The 26,863-nt window shown below is 41.3% G+C and overlaps 1 protein-coding gene across 3 annotated transcripts in view; it reads left to right on the top strand.

Annotated features, from left to right (window-relative positions):
* LOC149211835 (uncharacterized) overlaps positions 1 to 26,607 on the top strand; it is a 299,240-nt gene extending 272,633 nt beyond the window's left edge. For all 3 annotated transcript variants that reach the window (XM_089391597.1, XM_089391595.1, XM_089391594.1), the window contains one exon: positions 25,666 to 26,607. In XM_089391597.1, coding sequence (XP_089247723.1) covers positions 25,666 to 26,276 — 611 coding nt within the window. In that variant the 3' untranslated portion in view covers positions 26,277 to 26,607. The remainder of the gene's footprint in view (positions 1 to 25,665) is intronic.
* The last annotated feature ends 256 nt before the right edge of the window (positions 26,608 to 26,863 follow it).

The raw sequence follows: 26,863 nt of genomic DNA, 5'->3' as shown, positions 1-26,863 counted from the left end.
TTAACCAGTGGCAACATCTACAGTAATTTATTAGACACTTTGGAGAATCTGTTAGTAGCCATGTGGAGGGGTTTCTTAGGTGTTGGATATTGCCACATAGGAGCAACAATGTCATTGACAATGGGACAACAGTGCTAATAGTATGATGGCATGATGCAATGGGATAGCAGCCAACATGGTGCTGCAAACCCATTAGGACAACAACAAGGTACAACATGCCAAGTAGGACAACAACAATGTACAACATGCCAACAAGACAGCTAGGCAAGTGTGCTTAGTACAACATGGTAAATGGGACAACTAGGCAATGGTGCTTGGTGCAACAAGCTAATGGGACAACATGGCTATGATGTTTGTTGGAGCATAGAAAATGGGACAGTAGTATGCAAAATATGGAATGGCAATGTCACTAACAGTGGGACAGTAGCAATGGCACATGGAACAACTGTGGTAGCATGATGCAGCAATGGCACATGGGACAATAGTGGCAGCATAAGTTGCAACAATATGATGTGTGCAGCATGGTCATGAGGTCCAACATAGTGATGATGGGTGCAACATGGTGCAACACGGTGAGGTGCAACATGATGACGAGATGCAACACAATGATAGGTGAAGGAGTCACCTTGGAGAATCAGTTGAAGCAACATGTCTTCAACTGAGTTCAACCATATCATGTATCATATTCTCAGAGATGATCTATGCTCTTATTTAGATAAGTCAAAGTGTCGACTTCTTTTGTAAATGTACTATCTCTCTCTCTTTGCTGAACTATTGAAGAACATATAAGAATAATTGCTCAAGGGTTTCCCCACATTGGGGTTTGTCCTTGGCTTGCGCCACATCTTGTGTCCTCTTGTCTTGGCTTGTCTTCTGTGATCTATGTTTATGTTTTTTCTGCAATTTACTTAAATTTTGATGTGATTGCTAATCTAGAAAAGATATTGAGCTAACTGTGAAAATTGAAATAAATTGCTCTAAGCATAGAGCAATCATAAAATTAACAATTAGAGATTTAATATAGTCCGTTGAAGACTCAACAGAAAAAGTAGAAGAGGAGGCTTGAGGGTTAGTTGGAGATACACTTAGTTGATCCGTCAGTTCGATTTTCTGGAGCGGGGTTTGTTGAGAGAAATCGAACCAATGATTAGAGTTGCAGCGAGGGGCAGTGAGTGCATAGTAGAGAGGCAGAGATATTGCCGAAGGATCAACGCTGAGGCAGAGGAGGCTATGTAGAGGCAATAGGAGCCATGCAGAGGGCCAGAGGGATTGCACAAAGGCTACCAGGGTCTGTGTGAGTGACGTAGAGGGCCAGAGAGACTGCGCAGAGCATCAGAAGGTTGACACAGAGGGTTCCAGGCTAACACAAAGGCCAGGAGGGTTGACGTAGAGCCTGAGAGAGGCGTTGGAGAGTTTTTCGTTTAGTAGACTTGCCGCCTATGTTGCAGGAAACGTGGCATAGAGGTCCGTTTCCGTACGGAAACGGGTACGAAACGCGGAAACGCGTTTGGTACGGCCGTGAAACGCGTTTCCGGCCGTACTGCCACGTTTCCCGAAACGGAAACGTGGCCAGTACGGCCGGAAACGCGTTTCAGGGCCGTACGACCCACGTTTCCTCATTAACTTGTGTTTTTTTTTTTTTTTTAAAAAATTAATTTGTTTTTTAATTTACTTTTAGGGTATGTTAGTGACTTCTAGATGTGTGTCTAGAGTTATAAAAGTGAATTTTTGCCCTAGTGTTGATATGCAGTTCATCAGGAAGTTTGAGGCATATGCAGTTCATGGTAATGTTAAATTCTTAAAGTAAAAGTGATATTCTCCTTTATTTTTCATTTTCATCCTTTTACTTAAATTTTTAACATTACCATGAAATGACTCAGGATGTTTGAGAGTGGTTTCGCCCTCATTGGATTTCATATGGAGAAAGTAGAATTTTAGATCTCACTCAAAATCCAGCAGACTTATTTGTTTTTCAAGATTTCAAGATTGGGGGGATTGCAATGTTTCCATTGGATTTTATCATGTACTAAGGTATGGAACTTGTATTTAATCAAGAGAATCAAGCCCTCTATGTAGGGGAAACTCCCAATAATCAAGATCACGTGGGGTACTAGGGTATGAAACATGTATTTAATCAAGAGCACTAAGGTCGTTCGACTATGTAGGAGGAGACTCCTAATACAACAGTGGTCCTTCTAAAGAATGGGATGTGGATGCAGAAAATCCTGATTTGGATCTCTCTCTTGCAGCCTTATAGTCTTTATTGTACTTGCAGCCTCATATATTAATATAAATAAATGCTGATTTTGAGATTTGGATATATAATAAACGTTGCTTTTGGATATTCCGATATTTTTATTTTCATTATGTGATCATTCATGAGTAAATGTGATGTAAATTGAATCTTTATGTTTAAGTGTAATAAATTATAATGTATCATTTATGCTTTATGATTGCACATATATATATATATATATATATATATATATATATATTTAAATATTTTCAATATATATATATATATATATATATATATATATATTCGCGTTTCCCCGTTTCCAAAATTTGGGGAGGTCGCTTTTCGTATTGCTTCCCGTTTCGGAAACTCGTACTCGTTTCCCCGTTTCGTGCAACTTAGCTTGCCGCATATCTGCTTCCGAGGAGAGGTATTACTGCCAGATTGATTTCTTTGTCGGGTGAGCCAGTTTTTCACCCAATTGTACTCAAGAAAGCTGCTTAATAATAAAACCCTCAGAACTGCTGCACCGATTTTCCCAAGTTGTGTTTTTCCGGGGACGATTGTCTAAACATAACGGTGTCCCTTGTGTGTTTGTCTATTCTTTCAGTTAATGATCTGTAGATGGTTGAGACTGCGTTTGTGTTTATTTTCAGTATTTATATGGTTAAATAACTTGTTAAGAAATTAAACAAGTGGTGAAATAAACCAGATAGTGCAGGAAGAATTTCTAATGGGATAGACTTGGAAATTTCAACACATTTGATGTTGATCTGAAATGATCATAAACTAAATATTGATGTAGAATTGATTAACCATTAATGATTTGAATGTTAGCTGAAGCACACAAACCAAGGAAAAAAAACTGTTTGAAAAGAACACTTTACGACAGCTGATTAAACATAAAATTGATGCATAATAGAAGTGAAAACAGTAAAAACATAGCGATACTAGACAACAAATTGATGATGGAGTTTGTCCCTGATGGTCTACGTCTCTGGGTTTGCTTTCAAGATGGGCAACCGTTTTTATTAGGGATGAGAAGAAGGTGTTGATTACACATAGAAAAGGCCAGACTGAATGTGCATGCAGGCACTTTTGATCACTGTCATCAGATAGTCCTTTGAACCAGCGTTCCAACACTGCTTACGGTTTCCAAAACCGACCCCGAATGCTCCTGAAACTCTGAAAACAAAATCGCCTATGTCCTCCAGAATTTGCATACAAAAGTAAAAAACCACTCCTAATGTATTCAAAGAAGCAAATCTGCCTCTTATAGGCCTGCAAATACATTCAAACCCCTTCACTGAGTTTAGGGATGAATTTGGCCTAATTTGGGTTTAAAAGCTTCGGTCTAGTTGCAATTTGCTACATAGGCTAGGGTTTCATGGTCACCAAATTAGTTTCTCACAAAACTTAATTCAAAAAACCCAAAAATAACATTTTGTTAAAACTCTGAATTGCTGACGGTTATCAGACAACGTGCTAGCTAATCGTTTCCATGTGAACATGCCTTATTTCCTGGCGGTTGACTACAAACCTGCCACCTAGCGGCTTATCCGATGGTTCCGACGATGGCTTCATTAACCACCGCATGTGACAACTGCCCAACAATTGCATTTGTCGGCTAATCTTCGACGCAGTTGCGGTTGCGATCAAGGCCTGTGGTCCATTCACATGTTACATTCCTCTGACAGTCCCGACGCGGCTTCCAATTGATGGTTTAGATAACTGCGGTTGCTCTGACCTCCGCTTGTTCACATGTTAACAGTCCAGCTGCGATTTGAGTACACGGTTAGGGACTGTGTATTGTAATTTGCAATGTTTTTTAATGTTTTAATAATGAAAATAGGCCAAGAGTTGATAGGTTAGGGTTCTAGGTCATAAAACTTAGGTTTTAGTATTAATACATGGTGTTTGGTGTTGTGATAGGTTAGGACTTAGGTGATAGGTTTGTAGCATGGTTTAAATGTAGTTTTAGGGTTTTAGATTTTACATTAGGCGTAAAAACACCTTTTTTCAATTTTTGTCACAAAGTGACATAAAACCACATATGAGTTGTCGACAAAACAACGTTTGTGACGACACCTGTGATGAAATATCAAACCTCTACGATGGACGACACAACCATGTCGACACCAAATCCTGCTTGTCGAACAACAAAAACACATGTCGTCGACCATTCCTAGCGGAACTGTCGATGAACTCAAGTCGACAGCTAGGTACAACCCATATCAACTGAGCGCCATGAAAACTATGAACATTACCTGAACAACCTGATCCCTAACAAACACTGTCGATCTGTCGAAGTTGAACTTAAGCGACGACGACACTGAACACTGATGACGACACTTGAACACTTATACAACTGAATCAACGGAATCCTCCTGGATCATTCCTCTCCACTTGAAAGCTTTTGGACCACAAAAGTTTGACTAAACAAAGAGTCAATGAGGGTAGAACTCCCTCTCTTTCCACCTTGTCTTGATGATGTACCAATACATTTGATCAATCACCTGCAAGTGATGACCTTGATGACGCTGACCATGGCACTTTTCAATTCGGTGACCTGTTTATCCCATTTGCAGTATGAATAGCTTGCGATGATGGGTAAACAACCTGTTATCAACATGGCAATTGAATTCTTTCCATGAAGAATCATGAGTTAGTGATTCAGAATCTTTGAAAACAGTCTCTACTGGATGTTGTTTAATACCATCAACTTGTATAAACAATCTATTTTGTGGAATAACAGAGACAATCAAAGATACTTTCGACATCAAACCAGCTACTTGATTTAACATACTTTCCGGATTCCCGTTTACTAAGTGAACTTGTTGCATTGAACCTATCCAACTGTAAGGTGAAATTTGTTGCAACTTAGTTTGTCTTTGAAAGTATTGAGTTAGCTGTTGATTTGTTTGAATCACTTTTCCTTTATTTATTACATGATGTTTCCATTGATTAGCACTTTCCTCTGATGCATATGTTCCCATTAAACACTTTGACACTGCTTTGGAAAAGGCTTTGATATGAAAACAAATAGGTTTCCTCTCCACTTGAAAAGAGGTTTCTAAACTGTTCGAGATAGGACATGGAAACACAATACAAGAGAAATTGAACACTGACTTTCCCCAATAATGACCTGTATCCCTGCAACTGTTAAGTTCTAAACTTAAACTGAATTAATTCATTCTGACATTAGGAAGAGGAGATTTAGACACAAACTGTAATTCATGTTGTAATCCCTGCTTATGGAAAAGATGTTTGGTTTCACATAGAACTAGAATTGTTTCTATCTCTTTAAGCAAACCATCTTTATGCTGAGCTGCATAACTTAAACAAGAATCATGTTGATTGTTATGTTGATTCTTTATACACATGATTACAAACCGCTTGTTTGAACTTATCAATCGCTTCATTTGATTAACATTAACTGAATTCAAGTGATTTTTGTTTTGATGTGCGCTGACAATAAATTCAACCCCATCTTTCTTAAGGTGACATTTATGTTCTCTCCTTTAAAATACTGCATTGCGATCATAAAGATAAGGACTTCCTAAGACAACTCCACATATGTCTATTGGAACCACATCTAATTCCACTTCATCAATGTAATTCACTGTTATGGCAAATCTTAATCGACACTGTTTGATGACTTTTATCTGAGTTGATTTATTTAGCCATCCTAATGGGTAAGGTCTTGGATGATTCAGTGTTTCCAAACCCAAAATTTTAACTAAATATTCAGATATTAGATTTGCCTGTGATCCACAGTCAAACATTGTGTCTATCTTTGTATGCTTAGAAGTTATCCTTATGTTAAACAATTAAACTCTTTTATCCTCATGGGAAGGTTTTATGTTTGAAGAAGATGCAATAGTTTTCGAACTTGAACCAGTTTCAGAAGTTTTACCTGTCGTAACCATGGCGGTTATCCTCCTTTCATCACTTGAAATTGAACCTAGATCTTGTTGGACTGTTGCAATGGCCTTTTTTTCATCATTCTCCTTGAGGAACATTTTTGGGCGTAAGTTCTGGATGAAGTTTTCAGCACTTCGATTCATCATGACCGATTCTTTGGCAATGAGAACAAGTAGGTCTTACCTTCTAAACGATCACTGATTTCTTTCTCTTCGAATTGTTCTTCCCCTTAGTGTCACTGGAATCTTTAGTTTCCAACTCTTTGGATGACTAAGATGAAAACTTGAATGGTCTGCCACCTGATTCAATATGTATGGCCCAAACACATACCTCATCAAAATCATCAGGATTAAACATCAATAAAGTATGCTGCAAATATGAATATAAATTGACGATGTATTTTAACAAAGTTTCACGTGTATCCAATGAAATACCAAGCGCCAATGCTTTTTTTTTAAACTCCTAAGTAAACTCCTGAACACTCTGCCCTTTACCTTGCCTCTGGTGCTGCTAATCAATAACATCTTGCTGCATGTATCCTAAAGGATAGAACCATTTCCTAAGAGCTTTTAAAAACTTACACCATGACGAGATGACTTTTCCTTTACGCTTTACATCTATCTGAGTTTTACTTTCCCACCAGATTAAAGCTGTTCCCCCCATTCTAAGCGTAGCTAACTGAATTTTAGTTTTATCGCTAGAAATGTTCTGAATGCGAAAATACACTTCTAACTGCTTTTTCTAGTTATCTAACTTTTTAGGATTCTCGCCATCATAAACAGGGAACTCAAATTTAACATCAAGTTTCAAAAGAGATGTTTTCTTAGGTTTCTTTTCCATTTTAGATTCTGCACTGGAAGAAGAAGAAGAAGAAGAGGATGATGGAGATGATGGAGGTGAAGGTGGTTTATCAATCTTCCCTTTACCTTTGTCCTTCTTCGATGGCTTGGAAGAAGAAGCTGCATCTCTTGCCTTCTTGTCTTCGTACAATTCTCCCAACATCTGCTGCATGCTTAGGAATGCTTGCTGAAACTATTCTTCACTCATCTTAGTTTCAGTGTTTTCACCTGCATCAGGTCTTGACATGGTCGATTTATGAACGACTCGTTGCTTTCCAATCTCTGGATCGATCTTCTCGAAGATTCCTTCTCCTCATTGCGACTTTGACCTAGTTAACATTCAATGGCACATTCTACAAACGCAACCTGCTCTGATACCAAATTATATGATCTGAAATGATCATAAACTAAATACTGATGTAGAATTGATTAACCATTAATGATTTGAATGTTAGCTGAAGCACGCAAATCGAGGAAAAACTGCTTGAAAAGAACACTTTACAATAGTTGATTAAACATAAAATCGATGCATAACAGAAGTGTAAACAATAAGAACACAACGATACCAGACAACAAATTGATGATGGAGTTCGTCCTTGACGGACTATGTCTCCGGGTTCGCTTTCAAGATGGGTGATCGTTTTTTATTAGGAATGAGAAGAAGGTGTTGATTACACAGAGAAAAGACCAGGCTGAATGTGCACGCAGGCACTTCTGATCACAGTGATCAGATAGCCTTCTGAAGTAGCTTTCCAACGATGCTTATGGTTTCCAAAACCGACCCCAGATTCTCCCAAAAATCTGAGAACAAAATCACCTATGTCCTCCAAAATCTGCATACAAAAGTCAAAAACCACTCCTAATGTCTTTAAAGAAGCAAATCAACGTCTTATAGGCCTGCAAATACATTCAAACTCCCTTCATTGAGCTTAGGGATGAATTTGGCCTAATTTGGTTTTAGGAGCGTCGGTCAAGTTGCAATTTGCCACATAGGCTAGGGTTTCATGGTCGTCGAATTAATTTGTAACAAAACTTAATTCAAAAAACCCAAAAATAACTTTATGTTAAAACCTCGAATTGCTGACGGTTATCAGACGGCGCGCTGGCTAATCGTTTGCATGTGAACATGCCTTATTTCCCGGTGGTTGACTACAAACCTGCCACCTAGCGGCTTATCCGATGGTTCTGGCAACGACTTCGTTAACCACCGCATCTGACCACTGCCCTGCAGTTACATCTGGCGGCTAACCTTCGACGCGGTTGCGGTCAAGGCTTGTGGTCCATTCACATGATACATCCCTCTGACGGTCTCGACGCGACTTCCAACTAATGGTTTAGATAACTATTGTTTCTATGACCTTCACTTATTCACATGTTAACAGTCCCACTATAGTTTGAGTACGCGGTTAGGGACTATGTATTGTAATTTGCAATGTTTTTTAATGTTTTAACAATGAAAATAGGCCGAGAGTTGATAGGTTAGGGTTTTAGGTTATAAAACTTAGGTTTTAGCTTAGGTTTCAGGATCAATACATGGTGTTCGGTGTTGTGATAGGTTAAGAGTTAGGTGATAGGTTTGTAGCATGGTTTAAATGTAGTTTTAGGGTTTTAGATTTTATATTAGGTGTAAAAACACTTTTTTCAATTTTTGTCACAAAGCGACGTAAAACCACATATGAATCGTTGACAAAACAACTTTTGTGACGACACCCCTGATGAAATATCAAACCTCCACGATGGACGACACAAGCATGTTGACACCAAATCCTACTTGTCGAACGACAAAAACACGTCGTCGACCATTCTTGGAAGAATTGTCGATGAACTCAAGTCGATAGCTAGGTACAACCCATATCAACACAACACCATGAAAACTATGAACATTACTTGAACAACCTGATCCCTAACCAACACTGTTGATCTTCGAAGTAGAACTGAAGCAACGACGACAATGAACAGTGATGAGGACACTTGAACACTTGTACAATTGAATCAACGAAATCGTCCTGGATCAATGTGTAAGATCAATTTGACTTCATCAATAGAAGCCTCCTATGAAAATGGATTCATGCCAAAGTTCCGTCGTGTCCTGAATCGGGCGAATCGGACACGATTCAGTTGGATTCATGTTGTTCCGAACATGTCCGATTGTGTCCGATCGAATCCGGATCATGTCCCGATCAGACATGACGTGTCTTGATTTTCTGGTTCGAATTCGGAATTTAGCAACCTGTGCGACGTTAGAAAGGCAATTTTTGCCATTCTATTTTCACATTGACTTCTTTAGTTTGTTGTGGGTGTTTCGGAGCAAGGAGCAAAGGGTGTGGTAGCATTTTCAAGGAGATTCAAGTAACATGTAAGTGTATTTTTTCTCTATTTTTTTTTTTTTTTGCATTTTTATTAGAACAATTTGCATGTGCATTTCTTTTACAAATTTGTGCATTTTTTGTTTATTTTTTTACAGCATTCATGGCTCAATCAAGGGTAGCAGGGAAGGGGCAAAGGAAGGGGAAGAATGTCTCCATTGGAGATGCCACTCCTCTCCCAATTTCATCAAGGTATGTTGCAATGTTCCCTCTATTGCTAGTGGGGCTGCAACAACAACTTCAAATGTTGAGGGAAGACTTCCTCCTCAAGATAACAAATATCTCTTGTGGAAATATGTCACAAGAGAGTAAGGGCCAAGAAGCAAGGTGAAGGGAGGAGGCAATGTGAGTTGGAAATGTAGCAATTTCTACACTACTTTCACAAGCACATATTTTTGTGTGAAAGGTCATTTGTTGGCTTTACAAAGTTGCAGAATTGCAGCTTGAACAAAAGTGCCTTTATCAAAGAGGAAAGAAATGGAAAGAGCGTTCAATGTTGGTATGACAAATGTGGCTGCAAAATCTCAAGAAACCAAGAATGATGGCGGTTGGTATTGGGTAGCATCAGATGTGCTAGCCTTGAAAATTGGTGGAGAGGCTAAGGTACATGAGATCTCCAAGACCCAAAAATTGTTTGGAGAAACTCCACCCGGATGAAGGGTTATTAAAATAATTAATATTTTTAATGGGTTCCTAAGTCTAAACTTAGGAAAATAAAGTTATTAATGTGTATTAATAAAATATGGGTGAGAAAGTTCTAGGTGATGAGTATCAAGCTAGTTCTAATCTTAGCCGTTGATTAGGGATTTAATCTCGGGCGAGGTTTGCTGAGGAAATGGAGTTAGTGATCAAAGTTGCAGTGTGGGGCAATTCAGCGAGGGATTTTCATCTGAAGCTGAAGAATACATAGCAGAGAGGCAGCGCAATCCTGGGAGAGACAACACAAGCTCTAGAAGGGCTGACGCAGAAGGTTAACCCAGGTGACACAAAAGTTGTAGAGGCTGACGCTAGGCCTTAGAGGCAGCGTTGGGGAGATTTTGTGGCGCAAACTAGGAGCAGATCAACAAGTTCTGCGCTGGGAGAGGGTGATGCAACTCATAGAGGAGTGACGCAGTTCCAGAGTAGTGCTTGGAGCAGTTTTCACTGTCCAGTATAGGAAAAGCCAACGTCACTCTGGGGTTTGATCATCTGCTTGCTGATTTGTCGGAATATCTGTCTTTGGATAAAGGTACTACTACTAAGGATATTCTCTGTTGGATGAGCCATTTTTGGCACCTTATTTGTATTCACGAAATTTGCTCAATAATACACACCCTTTATATGCTGCACCAATTTTCCCGATTTGGCTTTTTCTGGGGATGATTGGCGAAAAATAACGGTGTCCCTTGTGTTATTGTCTCAATTTATGTAAGTACATGATTTGTATATTTGTGAAGGCTACAATAGTGTTTACTTCTATGTTTATGGAATTAAACAGTGTTCCATGAGGACATGTCCCCCAGGGTTGGGTGCGCGCACCCCTGGCACCCCACGCACCTGGGATGGGGGAACGTCTGGGGAAACGTTTCCCCACGTCTCCCAAGGGGGGACGTTTCCCCAGTGTGGGGGACGCGACTCCCCAAAAGGGGGACGCCTGGGCATGCCCCCTCAAAATGGGCTATGCGTCCGCCCTTAAATTTGCTTGTAAACAATGATTAATGACAGGGGAAACCTAGTATTTGATCATATTGCCTACTAATGCTATGCAATTCATGGTAATGTTAAATTCTTAAAGTAAAAGTGACATTCTCCTTTATCTTTCATTTTCATCCTTTTACTTAAATTTTTAACATTACCATGAAATAAATTAGGATGTTTGAGCGTGGTTTTGACCTCATTGGATTTCATATGGAGAAAGTAGAATTTTAGATCTCACTCAAAATCCAACAAACTTAACAATTTTTCAGGAATTCAAGATTCGATTGATTGCAATGTTTCCATTGCATTTTATCATGTACAAGGGTATGGAATTAGGATTTAATCAAGAGCACCAAGCCCTCTGTGTACTTTAGAGTGACTTTTAGACTCATCATTCCACTGTTTTTGAGTTTAGTTATATCAGTTTACTATTCCAATCTTTAGATTTCAGTGTCTATTATAGTCTATTTTGCTTAGTACTAATTAGATTCTATAATGATGAATGATCAATTTTAACTTTAAATCAATTTAGAATCTAGAGTGATGAATGATGACTTTAATTTTTAAATCAATGTAGCTTCTGGAATGGTGAATAATGAATGATGAATATGTATCAGAGTATTTCATTTTTGAATCTCATGGTCTATGGATGAATCATGTATGTATTAGCAAGGATGATGAGTATGGATCAATGTATTCAATTACTTAATTCAATTGTGTATGTATCATTGTATTTATGCTTTCATTATTGAATATGAATTTGATATATATATATATATATATATATATATATATATATATATTAAAAAAAATTATATACCTCGACATCCCCCGTCCCCCCTAAATTTCTCTAAAATTTGAGGGTACTCCCACATGTCCCGCTTGTGCGTCTCCCCGCACCTGCGTCTCCCCGTCCCAGAGTCTTGGTGGAACATTGGAATTAAATAACTTGTTAATGTAAAGAACAAGTAGGAGATTTCAAACTAGTGATTGTAGTAGGGGTTTCCGATGTGTTAGATTCAGGAATTTTCACATGGTATCAGAGCGATTGTAGATCATAGGCAACTGAAGACACCAACCAAGAAATCTGAGAGTTTGTAGTAGAGAAGTTTTCTCGAGAGATAGCATTGTTCCAAAGCTGGAGAGGCAGAAGGAGGATTGATGTAGTGTAGAAGAGGTGACACAGAGGCTTGCACAGTGCCTGTGTCAGCGTTTTTTGCCGGCAGAGGAAGACGCAGTCGCTGGGAAGAGCCCACACAGTAGTTGTTTTAGCCATCAGGGCCAACACAGCGGCAGAGTAGGGCAGATTAGGCTCACGCAGAGGCACGCCATCTTTCTGAGCCAAGAAGGATTGACACAGTTTGTCGGGAGGAGCAAATTCAGTGTTGTTCCAGAGCTGGAGAGGCAGAAGGAGGATTGATGCAGTGCAAAAGAGGTGACGCAGAGGCTTGCACAGTGCCTGTGTTAGCATTTTGTGCCGGCAGAGGAAGACGCAGTAGTTGGGAGGAGCCCACACAGTAGTTGTTTTAGCCATTAGGGCCAACATAGAGGCAGAGAAGGGTAGATTAGGCTCACGTAGAGCCGCGCCATCTTTCTGAGCCAGGAAGGATTGACACAGTTGGTCAGGAGGAGCAGATTCAACCCACATAGAAATTGCACAGAGCTTGAAGCGTTGAGATTCTTCGAGTTGCTAGGGCTAAGGAAGCTGTGCAAATTTTGATTTGAGGAGCTGGTGGGATGCTGTTTCTGTCAGTGCAGAACAATGTCTAAGGAGATTGAACCAAGGTAGAGGGAAGTATTACCTCGACAGATTTCTAGCCAAGAAATCTAGATCCGGGTTGCAGCGACAAAGGAGGATTGGAGAGGAGTGATTCAACAGTTGGTCGAAGGATTTCCGAGAGGGAAATCAAGACTCAGAGGAGTCTAGAGAAGAGGAGGAAAGATGGCAATGAATGGGTTGAGGGATCAGGACAGATTGGACAGAGCATCCAATTTTTTCATCTGGAAGGCTAAGATCTTGGCAATCCTAGACAAACATCGCATCAAGGACTATGCCTTGAAGGTTGTTGTTGAAACGGTTGATGCTGATCTATTGAAGAAATACAAGGAGGCCCGGGCTAAGGCCAAGTGCATGATCCTAGACGTGGTCAAAGATCATGTAGTACCACACATTGCTGAAAAGAACACAACAAGGGAGATGTGGGAGACCTTGAGAACCTTGCATCAGGACTCTTTCGTGCAACGGAAGATGATATTAGAAAATCAGCTGAGACAATATCAGATGCAGAAAGCATAGGAGATAGATCCCTTCCTTCTTAGGTTGCAAGGGATTCGTGACTAGCTTAATTCCGTGGGGTTTACACCAGATCCAGAGTTCATGGTCATGACTGCCCTGAATGGAGTCTCTGAGGAGTGGGAAGCATTTGTCCAAAGCATTTTGGGTAGAGAAACACTCCCCAGTTGGGAGGAGATGTGGGCAGCTTTTTGACAGGAAGAGCTCAGGTGATTGACCAAGGTAGGGAGTAGCGGTAAGGGAGGTTGAATCAAGGAGGAGGAGGATGCAACTCTCACATCAATGGGACAGCAGGGGCTACAGAAGAGGAAGAAAAAAGACATCTCCAAGGTCAAGTGCTTCAAATGTGGGGAACTGGGAAATTATGCCTCTCAGTGCCCCAAGAAGAAAGTGCAGGGAGAAGCTTCCGATTCAAAGGCTGCTCTAGGAAAGGCAGAGAAGTATGTCGAGATTGGTGACGATTGTGCCACAAGTGCTCATGTGCCTCTAGAGAAGAGGTGGGGCGATATTGAGTTGTAGTTAGGAGGACTACATGGGGGCATGATTCTTGAGGTGCCCAAACTCTTGGATCACATATGGCTACGGGAGTGCTTAACGACAGTAGCATGATGATAGGTGTTGGGTGGAGCAAGGCGTGATGGAGCGGCAAGGCAATGCTAGAGTGCAAAAGTCTGTAATAGCGTAGTGGAGGTTGCATCATTGCGAGAGGCACAAAAGAGGTTGCAGCAGCGCAGTGGCAGCAGAGGGAGCACAAGATAGCGGCAGAGGTGGCTTCAGCATCACGAGGCTTCCAGATTGACCAGGATGTCAGTGCCCCTTGTGTTATTCTCTTAGTTTATTTCAGTACATGATTTGTATATTTGTGAAGGTTGCAATAGTGTTTGCTTCGATGTTTGTGCAATTAAATAACTTGTTAATGTAAAGAACAAGTAGGATTGTAAACGAGTAATTGTAGTAGGGGTTTTTGATGTGTTAGATTCAAGAATTTTCACATGGTATCAGAGCGATTGTAGATCATAGGCGACTGAAGACACTGGTAAGAAATATGAGAGTTTGCAGCAAAGAAGCAACTGTCCCGAGAGACAATGCTGTTCTAGAGCCGCAGAGGCAGAAGGAGTGACACAGTGTATAAGAGGTTACATAAAGGCTCATGCAGTGCTTGCGTCAACATTTTGAGTTGGGAGAGGAAGACGCAGTAGTTGGGAGGAGCTCACGCAATCACTGCGTCAACCATCAAGGCCAGTGCAGAGGCAGAGAAGGGCAGATCAGGCTCACACAGAGCCATGTCATCTTTTTGAGCCAGGAAGGATTGACAGAATTGGGCGGGAGGAGCAGATTCAAGCCACACAGAGATTGCGCAGAGCCTAAAGGGCTAAGATTCTTGGAGTTGCTAGGGCTAAGGGAGCTGTTCAAATTTTGATTTGAGGAGCTAGTGGGACGCTGTTTCTGTCGGTGCATAACAGTGTCTAAGGAGATTGAACCAAGGTAGAGGGAAGTAATACCTCGACATATTTCTAGCCAAGAAATCTAGATACGGGTTGCAGCAACAAAGGAGGATTGAAGAGGAGTGATTTGACGGTTGGCCAGAGGGTTTCTGAGAGGGAAATCAAGACTCAAAGGGAGTCTAGAGAAGAGGAGTGGAGATGTCAATGAATGGGTTGAGGGATCAGGACAGATTGGACAAAGCATCCAATTTTGTCATCTGGAAGGCAAGGATCTTGGAAATCCTAGACAAACATTACATCAAGGACTGTGCCTTGAAGGTTGTTGTTGAACCGGTTGACGCTGATCCATTGAAGAAATACAAGGAGGCCCATGCTAAGGCCAAGTGCATGATCCTAGACGGGGTCAAAGATCATGTAGTACCAGACATTGCTGAAAAGACAAGGGAGATGTGGGAGACCTTGACCACCTTGTATCAAGGCTCTTCTGTGCAATGGAAGATGCTATTAGAAAATCAGTTGAGACAGTATCAGATGTAGAACGAGAAGAGATAGATCCCTTCCTTCTCAGGTTTCAAGGGATTCATGACGAATTTACTTCTGTGGGGTCTACACCAGATCCAGAGTTCATGGTCAAGAATGTAGTCTTCGAGGAGTGGGAGATGTTTGTCCAAAGCCTTTTGGGCAGAGCAACTCTCCCCAGTTGGGAGGAGATGTAGGCAACTCTTCGTTAGGAAGAGCTCAGGAGATTGACCAAGGAAAGGAGTACTGGTAAGGGAGTTCGAATCAAGGAGGAGGAGGAGGATGCAACTCTCGCATCTGCGGGACAACAAGGGCTACAGAAGAGGAAGAAGAAAGACATCTCTAAGGTCAAGTGCTTCAACTGTGGGGAACTGGGACATTATGCCTCTTAGTGCCCCAGGAAGAAAGGCAAGGGAGAAGCTTCCGACTCAAAGGCTGCTCCAACAAAGGTGGAGAAGGATGTCGAGACTGATGATGACTGTGCCATGAGTGCTCATGTGCCTCTAGAGAAGAGGTGGGGTGACTTGGAGCTATAGTCGAGAGGACTACAGAAGTAGGGAAGGATCCTTGAGGTGCCCAAACACTTGGATCACATATGGCTAGGGGAGCTGTTAATGACAGTAGCATGATGACAGGTGTCGGGTGGAGCAAGGTTTGACTGAACCAATAGTGGCAGTGATAGAGTGCCGAAATCTGAGGCAACCTAGTAGAGGTTGCAACAGTGCGAGAGGCACAGAGGTGTTTGCAGCATCGTAGTGGCAGCAGAGGGAGCGCATGATAACAACTGAGGTAGCTTCAGCATCATGAGGCTTCTAGACTGACTAGGATGTCAGTGATTGGGTGAATTCAATTACTTCTCGGTAACTGAGCTACATTGCAACAGTGAGCAGCGACATTGCTATGGGTAGCATGAGCAACATTTTTGAGAGGGAGTTGCAATATAGATGTAGCAATGGCAGTGTCATGGGAAGTAGTATAGGAAGCAACAATGCAGTGGATGTAGGACAACAGGCCAAGCATCAACACAGAGGACCAATGTGGAGGATCAGTGTGATGCTTCTATAGCTAAAGAATTGCTAGAGCACATTCCTCGCTAAGAGGGAGTGCTGATTTTTGGTAGCATAAGATGTGCTCTAGCCTTGAAAATTTGTGGAGAGGCTAAGGCACATGAGATCTCCAAGACCCAGAAATCGTTTGGAAAAATTCTACCCGGATGAAAAGTTATTAAAATAATTAATATTTTTAATGGGTTTCTAAGTCTAAACTTAGAAAAATAAAAACATTAATGTGTATTAATAAAATATGGGTGAGAAAGTTCTAAGTGACAAGGATCAAGCTAGTTCTAATCTTAGCTATTGATTAGGGACTTAATATTGGCCGTTGATTCGTTAACAGGAAAAGTATAAGAGGGGGATTGAGGGTCAGTTGGAGAGACGCCTAGTGATCAAAGAATTTGATTTTTTGGGGCGAGGTTTGCTAAGGAAATCGAGTTAGTGATCAGAGTTGCAGTGGGGCAGAGTTCAGCACGGGATTTTCATCCAAGGCTGAAGAATACATAGCAGAGAGGCAGCATCGTGCTGGGAGAGACAACGCAAGCCCTAGAAGGGGTGATGCAGAGGCCAAAGAGTTGATGCAGAAGGCTGATGCAGGTGACACAGAAGCCGTAGAGGCTGATGCTGGGGAGATTATGTGGGGCAGATTGGGAGCAAATTGTTGAAATTTGGTACCGGAGGACAGGTGGTTCCTTAAGGCTTTGATCTTTGGCCTAGGGAAAAGTGTCCAAAAGAATTTAATTTTTCTCCTAAAGTAACTTTATAATTTTTATAAAGTTAAATCTAATTTAAAAGTGACTTTAAGTGATAAAGTTACTAAGTCTAATTTTAAAGTGACTTTTATAAAGTCAATGAAAAATTAGAAAGGAAAAGTGACTTTGGAAATAAATGACTAAGTGGGTCTTTATTAAAGTGGGGTGAATTAAAAAATAGAAAGTGAGATTTAAATGAGTATTTAATCTTAGCCATAGATCTAAATCTATTTCAGCCATTGGATTTAGGGATCACCCTAAAGTCACTTAGGGTTGGATTAAGGGAGGAAAAGAAGGAAAAGATCATTCATTTTTTCATGAGCAGAGTGGGAGAAGGAGAGCAAGAGAGTAAGGGAGATTTCTGGACAGGAAGGAGGAGCTCAGGAGGCAGCAGCTTGGCACACATTCCGAGGCAGCACTTCAACAAATCCGTACAGCTGAAAGAACAAGCAGTAAAAGGTAGATTTTTGCTGAGCAAACAGAGAAAGACTTATTTTTGGGCATGAATTTCAAGGAGGCAATTTTCTGCACGAAAACTGAGGTCTGTCCGCTCATCCGTACGGTCCGTACAACGATTTCCAGATTGTCTGTGAGGCTGAAAAACAGATAAGTTTGCTTGTTGGAAAAAATTTGTTTTGCTGAAATTTTGTTGAAAATTCTCACTGTAAAAGGCATTTTTCAGAAATAAAGAAGAGCTCTCAAACTGGTTTTCCCCAAGAGTTGTAGGGGGTTTTTCCAGGGTCATATTGACCAAAAATCTCTGTGTTTAAATGTGTTTTAATGGCTGTTTGCTACTGCTAATTTTTATTTCTGCAATTTCCAGCATTCTGTAAAATTTCCAGAATTTGTGTTTTCAACAAAAAAATTATTTTTCAGTTGTTAAATGTATGGTTATGGGAAAGGGCATTTAACTATATGGGAGAAATAAGGAGAAACTGAAAACCGGGGTGGGAAAACAGAAATTTCTACATGGTATCAGAGCTTGAGTGCTAAAGGGCAGTTTGGGATAGCAAAAGGAAAAATTACCGCTGCTGATTTTTCACTCAGAAAATTCCAGCAAGCTGATTTTTTCATAAACAGCAGTTTTATCTTTACTACAACAGTATTATTTTTCAGTTTTAGGATAACAGGATGTCATTGGGATTGAGGGTGGAGGATAGGTTGGATGGGCATACAAATTACAGCATTTGGAAGGAGAGAATGCAGAGTATCTTTGAGGAGGCAGAAGTCTGGGATATCATGGTGCATACCGCACAAAACCCCGTTGTTGTGCCTATTGATGCCACTCAGTTGGCTTCTTATAATAGAAAAAAACAACAAGGGTAAGAGACTGATTCTAGACGGAATCAAAGACCATTGCATTCCTCATGTGAGAGGAAAGAGCAATGCCCATGAGATGTGGACAGCATTGTCCAATCTCTACCAAAGTACCAATGAGAATCGGAAGATGGTCCTGAAGGAGAAGCTGAAGAACATTAAGATGGGTAATGATAGTGCAGCTGGATATCTCACAAAGATTACTAATGTGAGAGATGAGTTGGCAGCGATTGGAGAGGCCATTCCACCCACTGAGTTGGTGCCGATTGCAGTGAATGGTCTCCCCCGTTCATGGATGAACTTTGCTGATGGGGTTTGTGCACGTGAGACCCTTCCCACATGGGAGAGGTTTTGGGATGATTGCATTCAGACAGAGATCATGAAAGGTCAGCTTGGGGCAGCCAAGCCAGTTGAGCAGGATGAGGATGTAGGACTGGTGGCAGGAGGCAAGAAAGGCAAAGGGAAGAAGCAGGCTTCCAGAAGCAATGGTGGGGGCAAAGGCAAAGGTAAAGGTAAACATGGTAACACACAGAAGGACTATTCCAAGGTGAAGTGTTGGAATTGTCAAAAGATGGGACACTATGCAGTTGTGTGTCCGGAGAAGAAGAAGAAGAAGGGGAAGGAACAGAGTTTGGCAGCTTCAGCAGAGGTTGATGACTTTGCAGGTCGTTTTGACCGAGAGTTTGCATTCACTACGTGTGAGTCCTCTAGTGCAGGATCACCTGCCACACAGGTTCAGAGGGAGCATGCTTTTCCCTCGATTAGCGGAGCATCTTCGGGTACCTGGTATGTGGACAGTGGGGCTTCACGTCACATGACAGGAGTCCGTGAGTACTTCTCAGAGCTTTCAGAGAGTGGCACTGATATAGAGGTAGTACTCGGTGATGATAGAGTTGTTAGAGCAGTCCGGGTGGGGACACTGACATTTCAGAGGGAGTCCAAACCTCCCTTGAAGGTGTCAGATGTTCTTTATGTGCCAGGGATGAGGAAGAACCTCATATCCGTCTCAGCTTTGGAGGACAGAGGATATGAGGTACTGTTCAGGGGAGGACAGGTGTTGATGTATCCCAGGGGCACTCCAACTGATTCAGCTAGAGTGATAGGTGTACGCCATGCAAAGGTGTACAAGTTTGCATTCCAACCCCTTTTGGCATTGAGCAGTAGTATCGACAGCAGAGCTAGCAGTTCTGAGCTGTGTGAGATTTGGCACTGCAGGATGGGACATATGTATCATGGAGCCTTGAGGACATTGCGGGAGATCACTACAGGTGTGCCAGATTTCAGTACTGATCACCCTGATACTTGCAGAGGATGTGCGATGGGCAAGTTTGCCAAATCCCCTTTTCCCAACAGTGACAGCAGAGCGACTGGGATACTTGATTTGATTCATTCCGATGTGAGCGGTCGAATGTCTCATGTTTCCTTGAGTGGATATGAGTACTATGTTTTATTCATTGATGATCACTCCAGGAGGACCTGGATTTATTTCTTGAAGACCAAGAGTGAGGTCTTCAAGCGGTTTCAGGAGTTCAGAGCTCTTGTGGAGACACAGACAGGTCGGAAGATCAAGTCCCTGAGGTCGGACAATGGGGGAGACTACACCCTTGGAGAGTTTGTTGACTATTGTGCGGAGGCAGGCATTAGGAGGGAGTTCACTGTTCCTTACAACCCCCAGCAGAACAAGGTTGCGGAGAGGAAGAACAGATCCATCACAAGGGCTGCCAAAGCCATGTTACATGATCAGGGGTTGCCATTGTTCTTGTGGGCAGAGGCTTGCAACACAGCTGTTTACTTGCAGAACAGGAGTCCACATCGTGCCTTGGGGCACATGACTCCGGAGGAGGCTTTCTCTAGGAAGAAGCCTGATGTTGGTCATCTTCATATCTTTGGATGCATCACATACTCCTACATACCCAAGGAGAAGAGGACCAAAATAGAGCCCACCGCAGAGAAGGGTATCTTTGTGGGCTGTAGTGAGACCTCAAAGGCCTTTCGGATTTACATTCCTGCTTAGAGGAGAGTTGTTGTCAGACGGGATGTGAAGTTCGAGGAGGACAGGGCCTTTAGGAGGTCACAGGATTTAGAGTATCTGGATCAACCAGACCCTCAGCAGCAGTTGAGTCAGTCGCAGGGATCCAGTGGGCAGGGATCAGGAGGATCCGGAGGTACATCTATGAGGATGTCATGTCCGTCAGTGAGCAGTGGCTCACCGAGTCAGAGGGGTGGTGCTCCGGGAAGCATGCAGAGTAGTTCACGATGCAGTTCACTAGGGAGTCCACTGATGGACAGTTCACACGGTACCTCAGCTTCTACAGGTTCAGGTGCAGGTAGGAGGACTACAGACAGACAGTCAAGAGTTCAGGCTACTGATGGTGATGAGGAGGAGGAGTTTCATTCTCCTATGGGAGAAGCATGCTTAGGGAAGAGGAAGCCCAAGTGGCTTCAGGATACCTTGAGAGATGCCTCATCTGTTGCTGAGCCGAAGAGACCGGTTAGAGAGAGTAGACCCCCTTGACTCTGACTCTTCTAGCTATGAGGAGGCAGCTAGCCAGTAGGTCTGGAGAGAGGCCATGCAGGAGGAGTATTCTTCTATCATGAAGAATGATGTTTGGGAGGTGGTGTCGAGGCCTGAGGGCAAATCCGTGGTTACTTCCAGATGGCTTTACAAGGTAAAGCATGCTGCAGATGGCAGGATTGAGAAATTCAAAGCGAGGTTTATGGCTAGAGGGTTCTCCCAGGTAGAGGGAGTTGATTATGAGGAGACCTTCGCTCCCGTGGCTCGATATACTTCGATCCGCTCCATTATATCGATAGCAGCAGAGATGGGTTGGAAGATCCACCAGATGGATGTGAAGACTGCATTTCTCAATGGCTTCATACAGGAGGAGGTGTACATTGAGCAACCACAGGGCTTTGAGGTGCATGGGAAGGAGTCCCATGTGTGCAGACTGAAGAAGGCCCTTTATGGCCTGAAGCAAGCTCCCAGAGCTTGGTACTCCAGGATAGATACATACTTACAGGGGATGGGTTTCACAAAGAGTGAGGCAGATCCGAACCTTTACTTTATTGTGATTGGTGAGGAGCCTCTCATTCTGGTGCTGTATGTGGATGACTTGGTCATTACAGGTGCAGAGAGACTCATAGAGAACTACAAGAGAGATCTTGCGGCGGAGTTTGAGATGAAGGACATCGGCTTGATGCATTACTTTTTGGGTTTGGAGGTGTGGCAGGAGGAGGGGCATTTCTTCCTGGGGCAGGGGAAGTATATTGTGGACATCCTTAGCAGATTGCACATGGAGGATTGTAGACCCATGTCGACACCGATGATTACCAATTGGAAGAAGCTTCATGCTTCGGATTCCGAGTTGGTGGATCCCACATTGTACATGCAGTTGATTGGTTCCTTGATGTATTTGGTCAACACTAGACCAGATATCTGTTTTGCAGTCAACATGATGAGTCAGTTTATGTGTGAGCCTAGGAAGGTTCACTGGGTGGCTGCAAAACACATTTTGTGGTACTTGCAGGATACAGTGGATTATGGTTTGGACTATAGGCAGGGAGATGGGGTGAGATTGGCAGGATACACTGATTCTAATTGGGCAGGTTGTGCTTCTGATAGGAAGAGCACTTCAGGGTGCTGTTTTGGGTTGGGTTCAGCAGTAGTATCATGGTTCAGCCGGATGCAGCAGTCAGTAGCACTGAGTTCAGCGGAAGCAGAGTATATGGCAGCGAGACTAGCTAGTTGTGAGGCCATCTGGCTTCGCAAGATGTTGTTTGGCTTATTTGGTCAGCCGTTGAGACCTTCAGTGATTTACTGTGATAATCAGAGTTGCATTAAACTCACGGAGAATCCAGTATTTCATGACAGGTCAAAGCATATCAGGATCAGATATCATTTCATCAGAGACTATGTTCAGAAGGGAGCTGTGAAGCTTGAATATATTTCCACTGATGAGCAGGTTGCAGATATTCTTACCAAAGCCTTACCACGGGGCAAGCATGTCTACTTCAGAGACAAGATGGGTGTGGTGAGGAACACCTTCCTCGGTAAGAGGGAGTGTTGAAATTTGGTACCGGAGGACAGGTGGTTCCTTAAGGCTTTGATCTTTGGCCTAGTGAAAAGTGTTGAAAAGAATTTAATTTTTCTCCTAAAGTAACTTTATAATTTTTATAAAGTTAAATCTAATTTAAAAGTGACTTTAAGTGATAAAGTTACTAAGTATAATTTTAAAGTGACTTTTCCAAGATGAAGAAGACCAAGGTGTAAGAGTTTTTCTTGTTCTCTTATTAAAGAGTCACAAAAGGAATCAAATGAAGGGGACTTGTAGGCTTGTCCTTGAGAAATGAAGGCTTCTCTTGTAGAATGGAAGGTGGAAACAAACACAGAATAGGCTGGTCCTAACTTAGTAAGAATGGAGTAGATAAGGCTACTATCTTTTTTCTTAACCTTAACACCTTCCAAGAGAAGTCTAAGAGTCTTGAACTTGGACAAAAAATCTTCAATGCAAGAAAAATTATTGGGGTCCAATGTAAACAATTCATTTTCAAGGGTATGGGCTTTAAGTTCATTTTTCATTCCAAAGACTTTAGTAATCTGTTTCATTGCTTCATCAGGAGTATCAAGTTCTGCAATATGGAATCTAAGATCTGGAGAAATAGACATCCCTTTCAACCCACGTGCTTGGTCTTGCCTATTTTCCCATTTAGCTGCCTTGTGTTCATCTTTCGGTTTGGTTTCTTGGCCTGTGGCTATTCTGTAAAGAGCTTTACTTCTAAGTAAATCCACAATGTAGGACCACCATTGGAAGTAGTTGGTGTTGTCAAGAATAACTTGGCATGGACTTTCCATTTTTTTTAAAAAACTGAAGCTATAGATGTTGAAACTAAGTGTTTCAATGGAAAGATCTTGAAAAATTAGGCTGTTTAAAAATAAAAAAAACGGTTCTGGAAACGACTTCCGGATGAAAAAGTTATGGCTTTTTGAAGAAAATTTGATGAAGTCGCCGACGAAGTGCGGGAATGTGCGGAAATGAAAAATCCGCCCCCACAAAATGGAGACTTGAACCCAAGACCTCTACTCTCATAATTTAGCTTTGCACCAAGTGAGCTATACAAAAAGTTTGAGAGAGAGAGAGAGAGAGAGAGAGGGAGAGAGGGGGGTTGATGCTTTGGGTTGTGTGCTTGCTTTGAGAAAACTCTTTTTCCCTACAAAACAAAAAACACAAAACCCAACACAGACATACAAAAAAACGAACCTTGTGGCTCGAAGTTAGCTTTAGCCGGAAACTAAATATTTTCAAAAATGAACCTTGCAGCTCGAAGTTAGCTTTCGCCGGAAACTAAATATTTTCCTCAATGTTTCTGATTTTCCGAGATCTAAGGCACAGAGGAAAAGAGCATACGCATGAGAAAAATCCTTCCTTTCTGTTTCTGATTTGCCCAGATCGCATAGAGTTGCAGGGCAAAGAGCATATGCAGAAATGAAAGGTATAGATCCGGTAATAAAAAAAAGCTAAATAAACCGAAAAACCGAAATAAACAGAGAGAAAATAACTGTAAACTGCAAATAAACACTGTATACCTCCAGATCTTAAAAATGACGCAGCTAGGGCTACCGGAAACCTTTTCGCGTGAAACGAAAGGGGTTCCTCACTGGAACAGATGCTCCCAACACAACAGAGCAGTCCTCTCGGCCTGAAAGCAGTCAGAAACAGTAGATCTAGGAAACGGTAGTCGGATGCAGTTCTACCGGCTTCAGATTTGGATCACCAACGGACGCGGCCCTCAAATAGCTCTGATACCATGTAAGAATTTACAGGGTAAGTTCCTCAGACAGAACACCAAAGGACACCGCTCACAAACAGATCGCAGATCAATACACCAATACTTTTGACGTGGTTAAAATCCTCCAAGAGGGAAACAGTGCACGACCTGAGCCAACGCGGCCACTTCAGGCAATTTATTAATAAAAGAATGAAAATTTACATAAGCTTCTCTCATGAACGGTTAACCTACAAATGACCCTCCATGCTCTTTAAATAGAGATCATGGACCAATCGGGTGTTAAGCCACGGATCAAGTGTCGGTAATAGCGAGGAGAGAATGCACCGTCATATCACTATATATCATGACCGTCGGATTGTAAGTTACAAAATGTACATAGTAAAGAAACACACTTTACCTAACTCTATACCTAACTCTATACTAGACCAAGTTGTACTTAACTATTTCCTATGTGTCAGAATATCCTAACAACTTGAAGTTAAAAAAGCTAAGGTCACAAAGAAGGAACTCAAGAAGCACTTATCAAAATAAGAAGAGGAAAATTTATGTTTAAAGAACTTTAATCAAACATTATTAAACAAATCCAAAGTTTAAAAGATGACGAAGATACTAAGAATAAAGTCAGCAATCCAGAAAACGAAGAGCTTTTACGTTTGAGGAATCATAACCAAAACCTTCTTACGCAAATAAAGAACTTTTTTCGTTGCTGTTAGGCACATCTTGTCCAACACATTTTCTCTATTTCTTGAGGATTTCTGCGAAAGGTTTACTAATCACAAAATATCATTAGTGATTATTATTGCAATGACAATGTGGTTATTCACCTAAGAGCCTTTTTGAGTTATCACTATATTGTTTCGAAAAATATTGACATCACTTTTGATTTTAGTTTGTCAAAAATAAGTCTGCTAATAAGGTTAATAGCAAATCTTGATAAAACCTACTGCTAGACTAAATTATTGAGTCAAAAACTCGTGATGTATAGGAGCTATGTCTATGGTATTGCATGTCATGGCACATTTATGTCCACTCATCAAAATTTAAATTCTAACTTGTTTGAAAGAGGATGTTAAATTCAAATTACCTTGACAGTAAGAAAATAGTTGACCATGATGGTGAAATTCCATTCCCCATGGAAGTTTCCTTCAAGGATTTTAGTATCTATCTGCATGGCATTCTCAAATGAAGCAAAGAAACATTGTAGAAATATGCGAAGAATGAAGTTTCCTGTTCTTGAAAAGAATTGACTTGTACATTTCCTCAATATTTCTCCATATCATAGCATTGAGAATTCCCTTCATCTTATATTTTAAACTATAGCTTTAAATTTTAAAATGATTTGGTGTTTACCCGAATCTATGCACTATAGACTGTTACTCCTGATTTTCTCTTTGTTAAACATTACCAATGAATTTCCCCCTATGTTTGACACGTGATCTCATTTTCTGTTTGGAACAGCTGATGTTGATGCAGCACACTCTCGTCAATTGTCCTCATCATCATCAATGGAGAGAAATTTGGAAGGTAGTGATCTCACCTTTGTTTCGGGTGGTGCTTCTCTATTTAAGAATGAAGAATTTGTGACTGCATCAGCAGAAAGTGTTGCTATAGATGCCCCAAAGAAAACAGATCCCTTATGGAGCAGTGATGATCAATTAAAGGATTCGTCTCAATATGTACTGGCTGAGCTAGATGATGAAACCAAAGATGGTCAGACAGTGCTTGCAAATCGTGTGCAGCTGTCTGAAGGTACTCCTGGGAATTTTACTAAGAATATTCAGAAGGAACCAAATAGCATGTCATCATTTTCTGTGGCGCCAAAAGAGGTTGAAAAGGAAATACTTCTAAGCCCATCTGACACATCTCAGCCTGAGGGCTTTCCCAAGACTTCATTATCATCCCCGCTTGAAGAAACAAAAGTGCCGTCCATTTATTCTCAGCTTTTTGATGATGAAGATGAAGAGGAAACCAACCTTTTTGGAGCTCTTCCAAATACAAATCCAGTAATTGCATCCCTCCTAAAAACTCCAGGGAAGCGCCTTTCGTTATTTGATAGTGATGAGGAGTAGGACTATCTTGCTAAATCTACTGGTTACTCATTGATTCTTTGTTAGTGAGTTCTGCATTATTTTCAATATGTTGGGCTTCTCTCATTCTAATTCTGTACCATAAAAATGGATCAATGAAGCAATTTTTTGGCTTCCTGTATTACAATGAGCTCAGGCCATATCTGTGCTTTGTCATTCATGTCTCTATATCTGCAGGTTCAACTTGAAGTTTGATTTCTGCTGATTTTGTTTCATTTAGTTGTACCCAATTGTGCTTTCAGATGCTAATTTATTCAGTTCTCTGTGGTTCTATGTAAGAAACGAATTCAAATTCAATCTCATATTTATTGGATCTGGCTTAGCAATGTATGTCATATTGAGTGCTAAATAAAGATCATGTTTGAAGTACAAATATGATTAGATTTAAGTGAAATTTCATGTTAGTACTAACTAGAATGAATTGCTCTCGATATCTGTATTTTATGCTACCTGGGAAAAATAAAGCGTACATTCTTTTTGATTTTTATAAAAGAAAGTTGCCAGCGTATGTCGTTAGAAATTAGATGCTGGATTATGCTATTTCACTAACATAAGACCTAGTAGAAATG

The sequence above is a fragment of the Pinus tabuliformis genome, chromosome 1_1 (assembly GCF_031772625.1).
Source record: "Pinus tabuliformis cultivar Carrire ecotype Pingquan chromosome 1_1, CPIR1, whole genome shotgun sequence".
Classification (NCBI taxonomy): domain Eukaryota; kingdom Viridiplantae; phylum Streptophyta; class Pinopsida; order Pinales; family Pinaceae; genus Pinus; species Pinus tabuliformis.
This window is presented reverse-complemented; position numbering and strand designations above follow the sequence as displayed.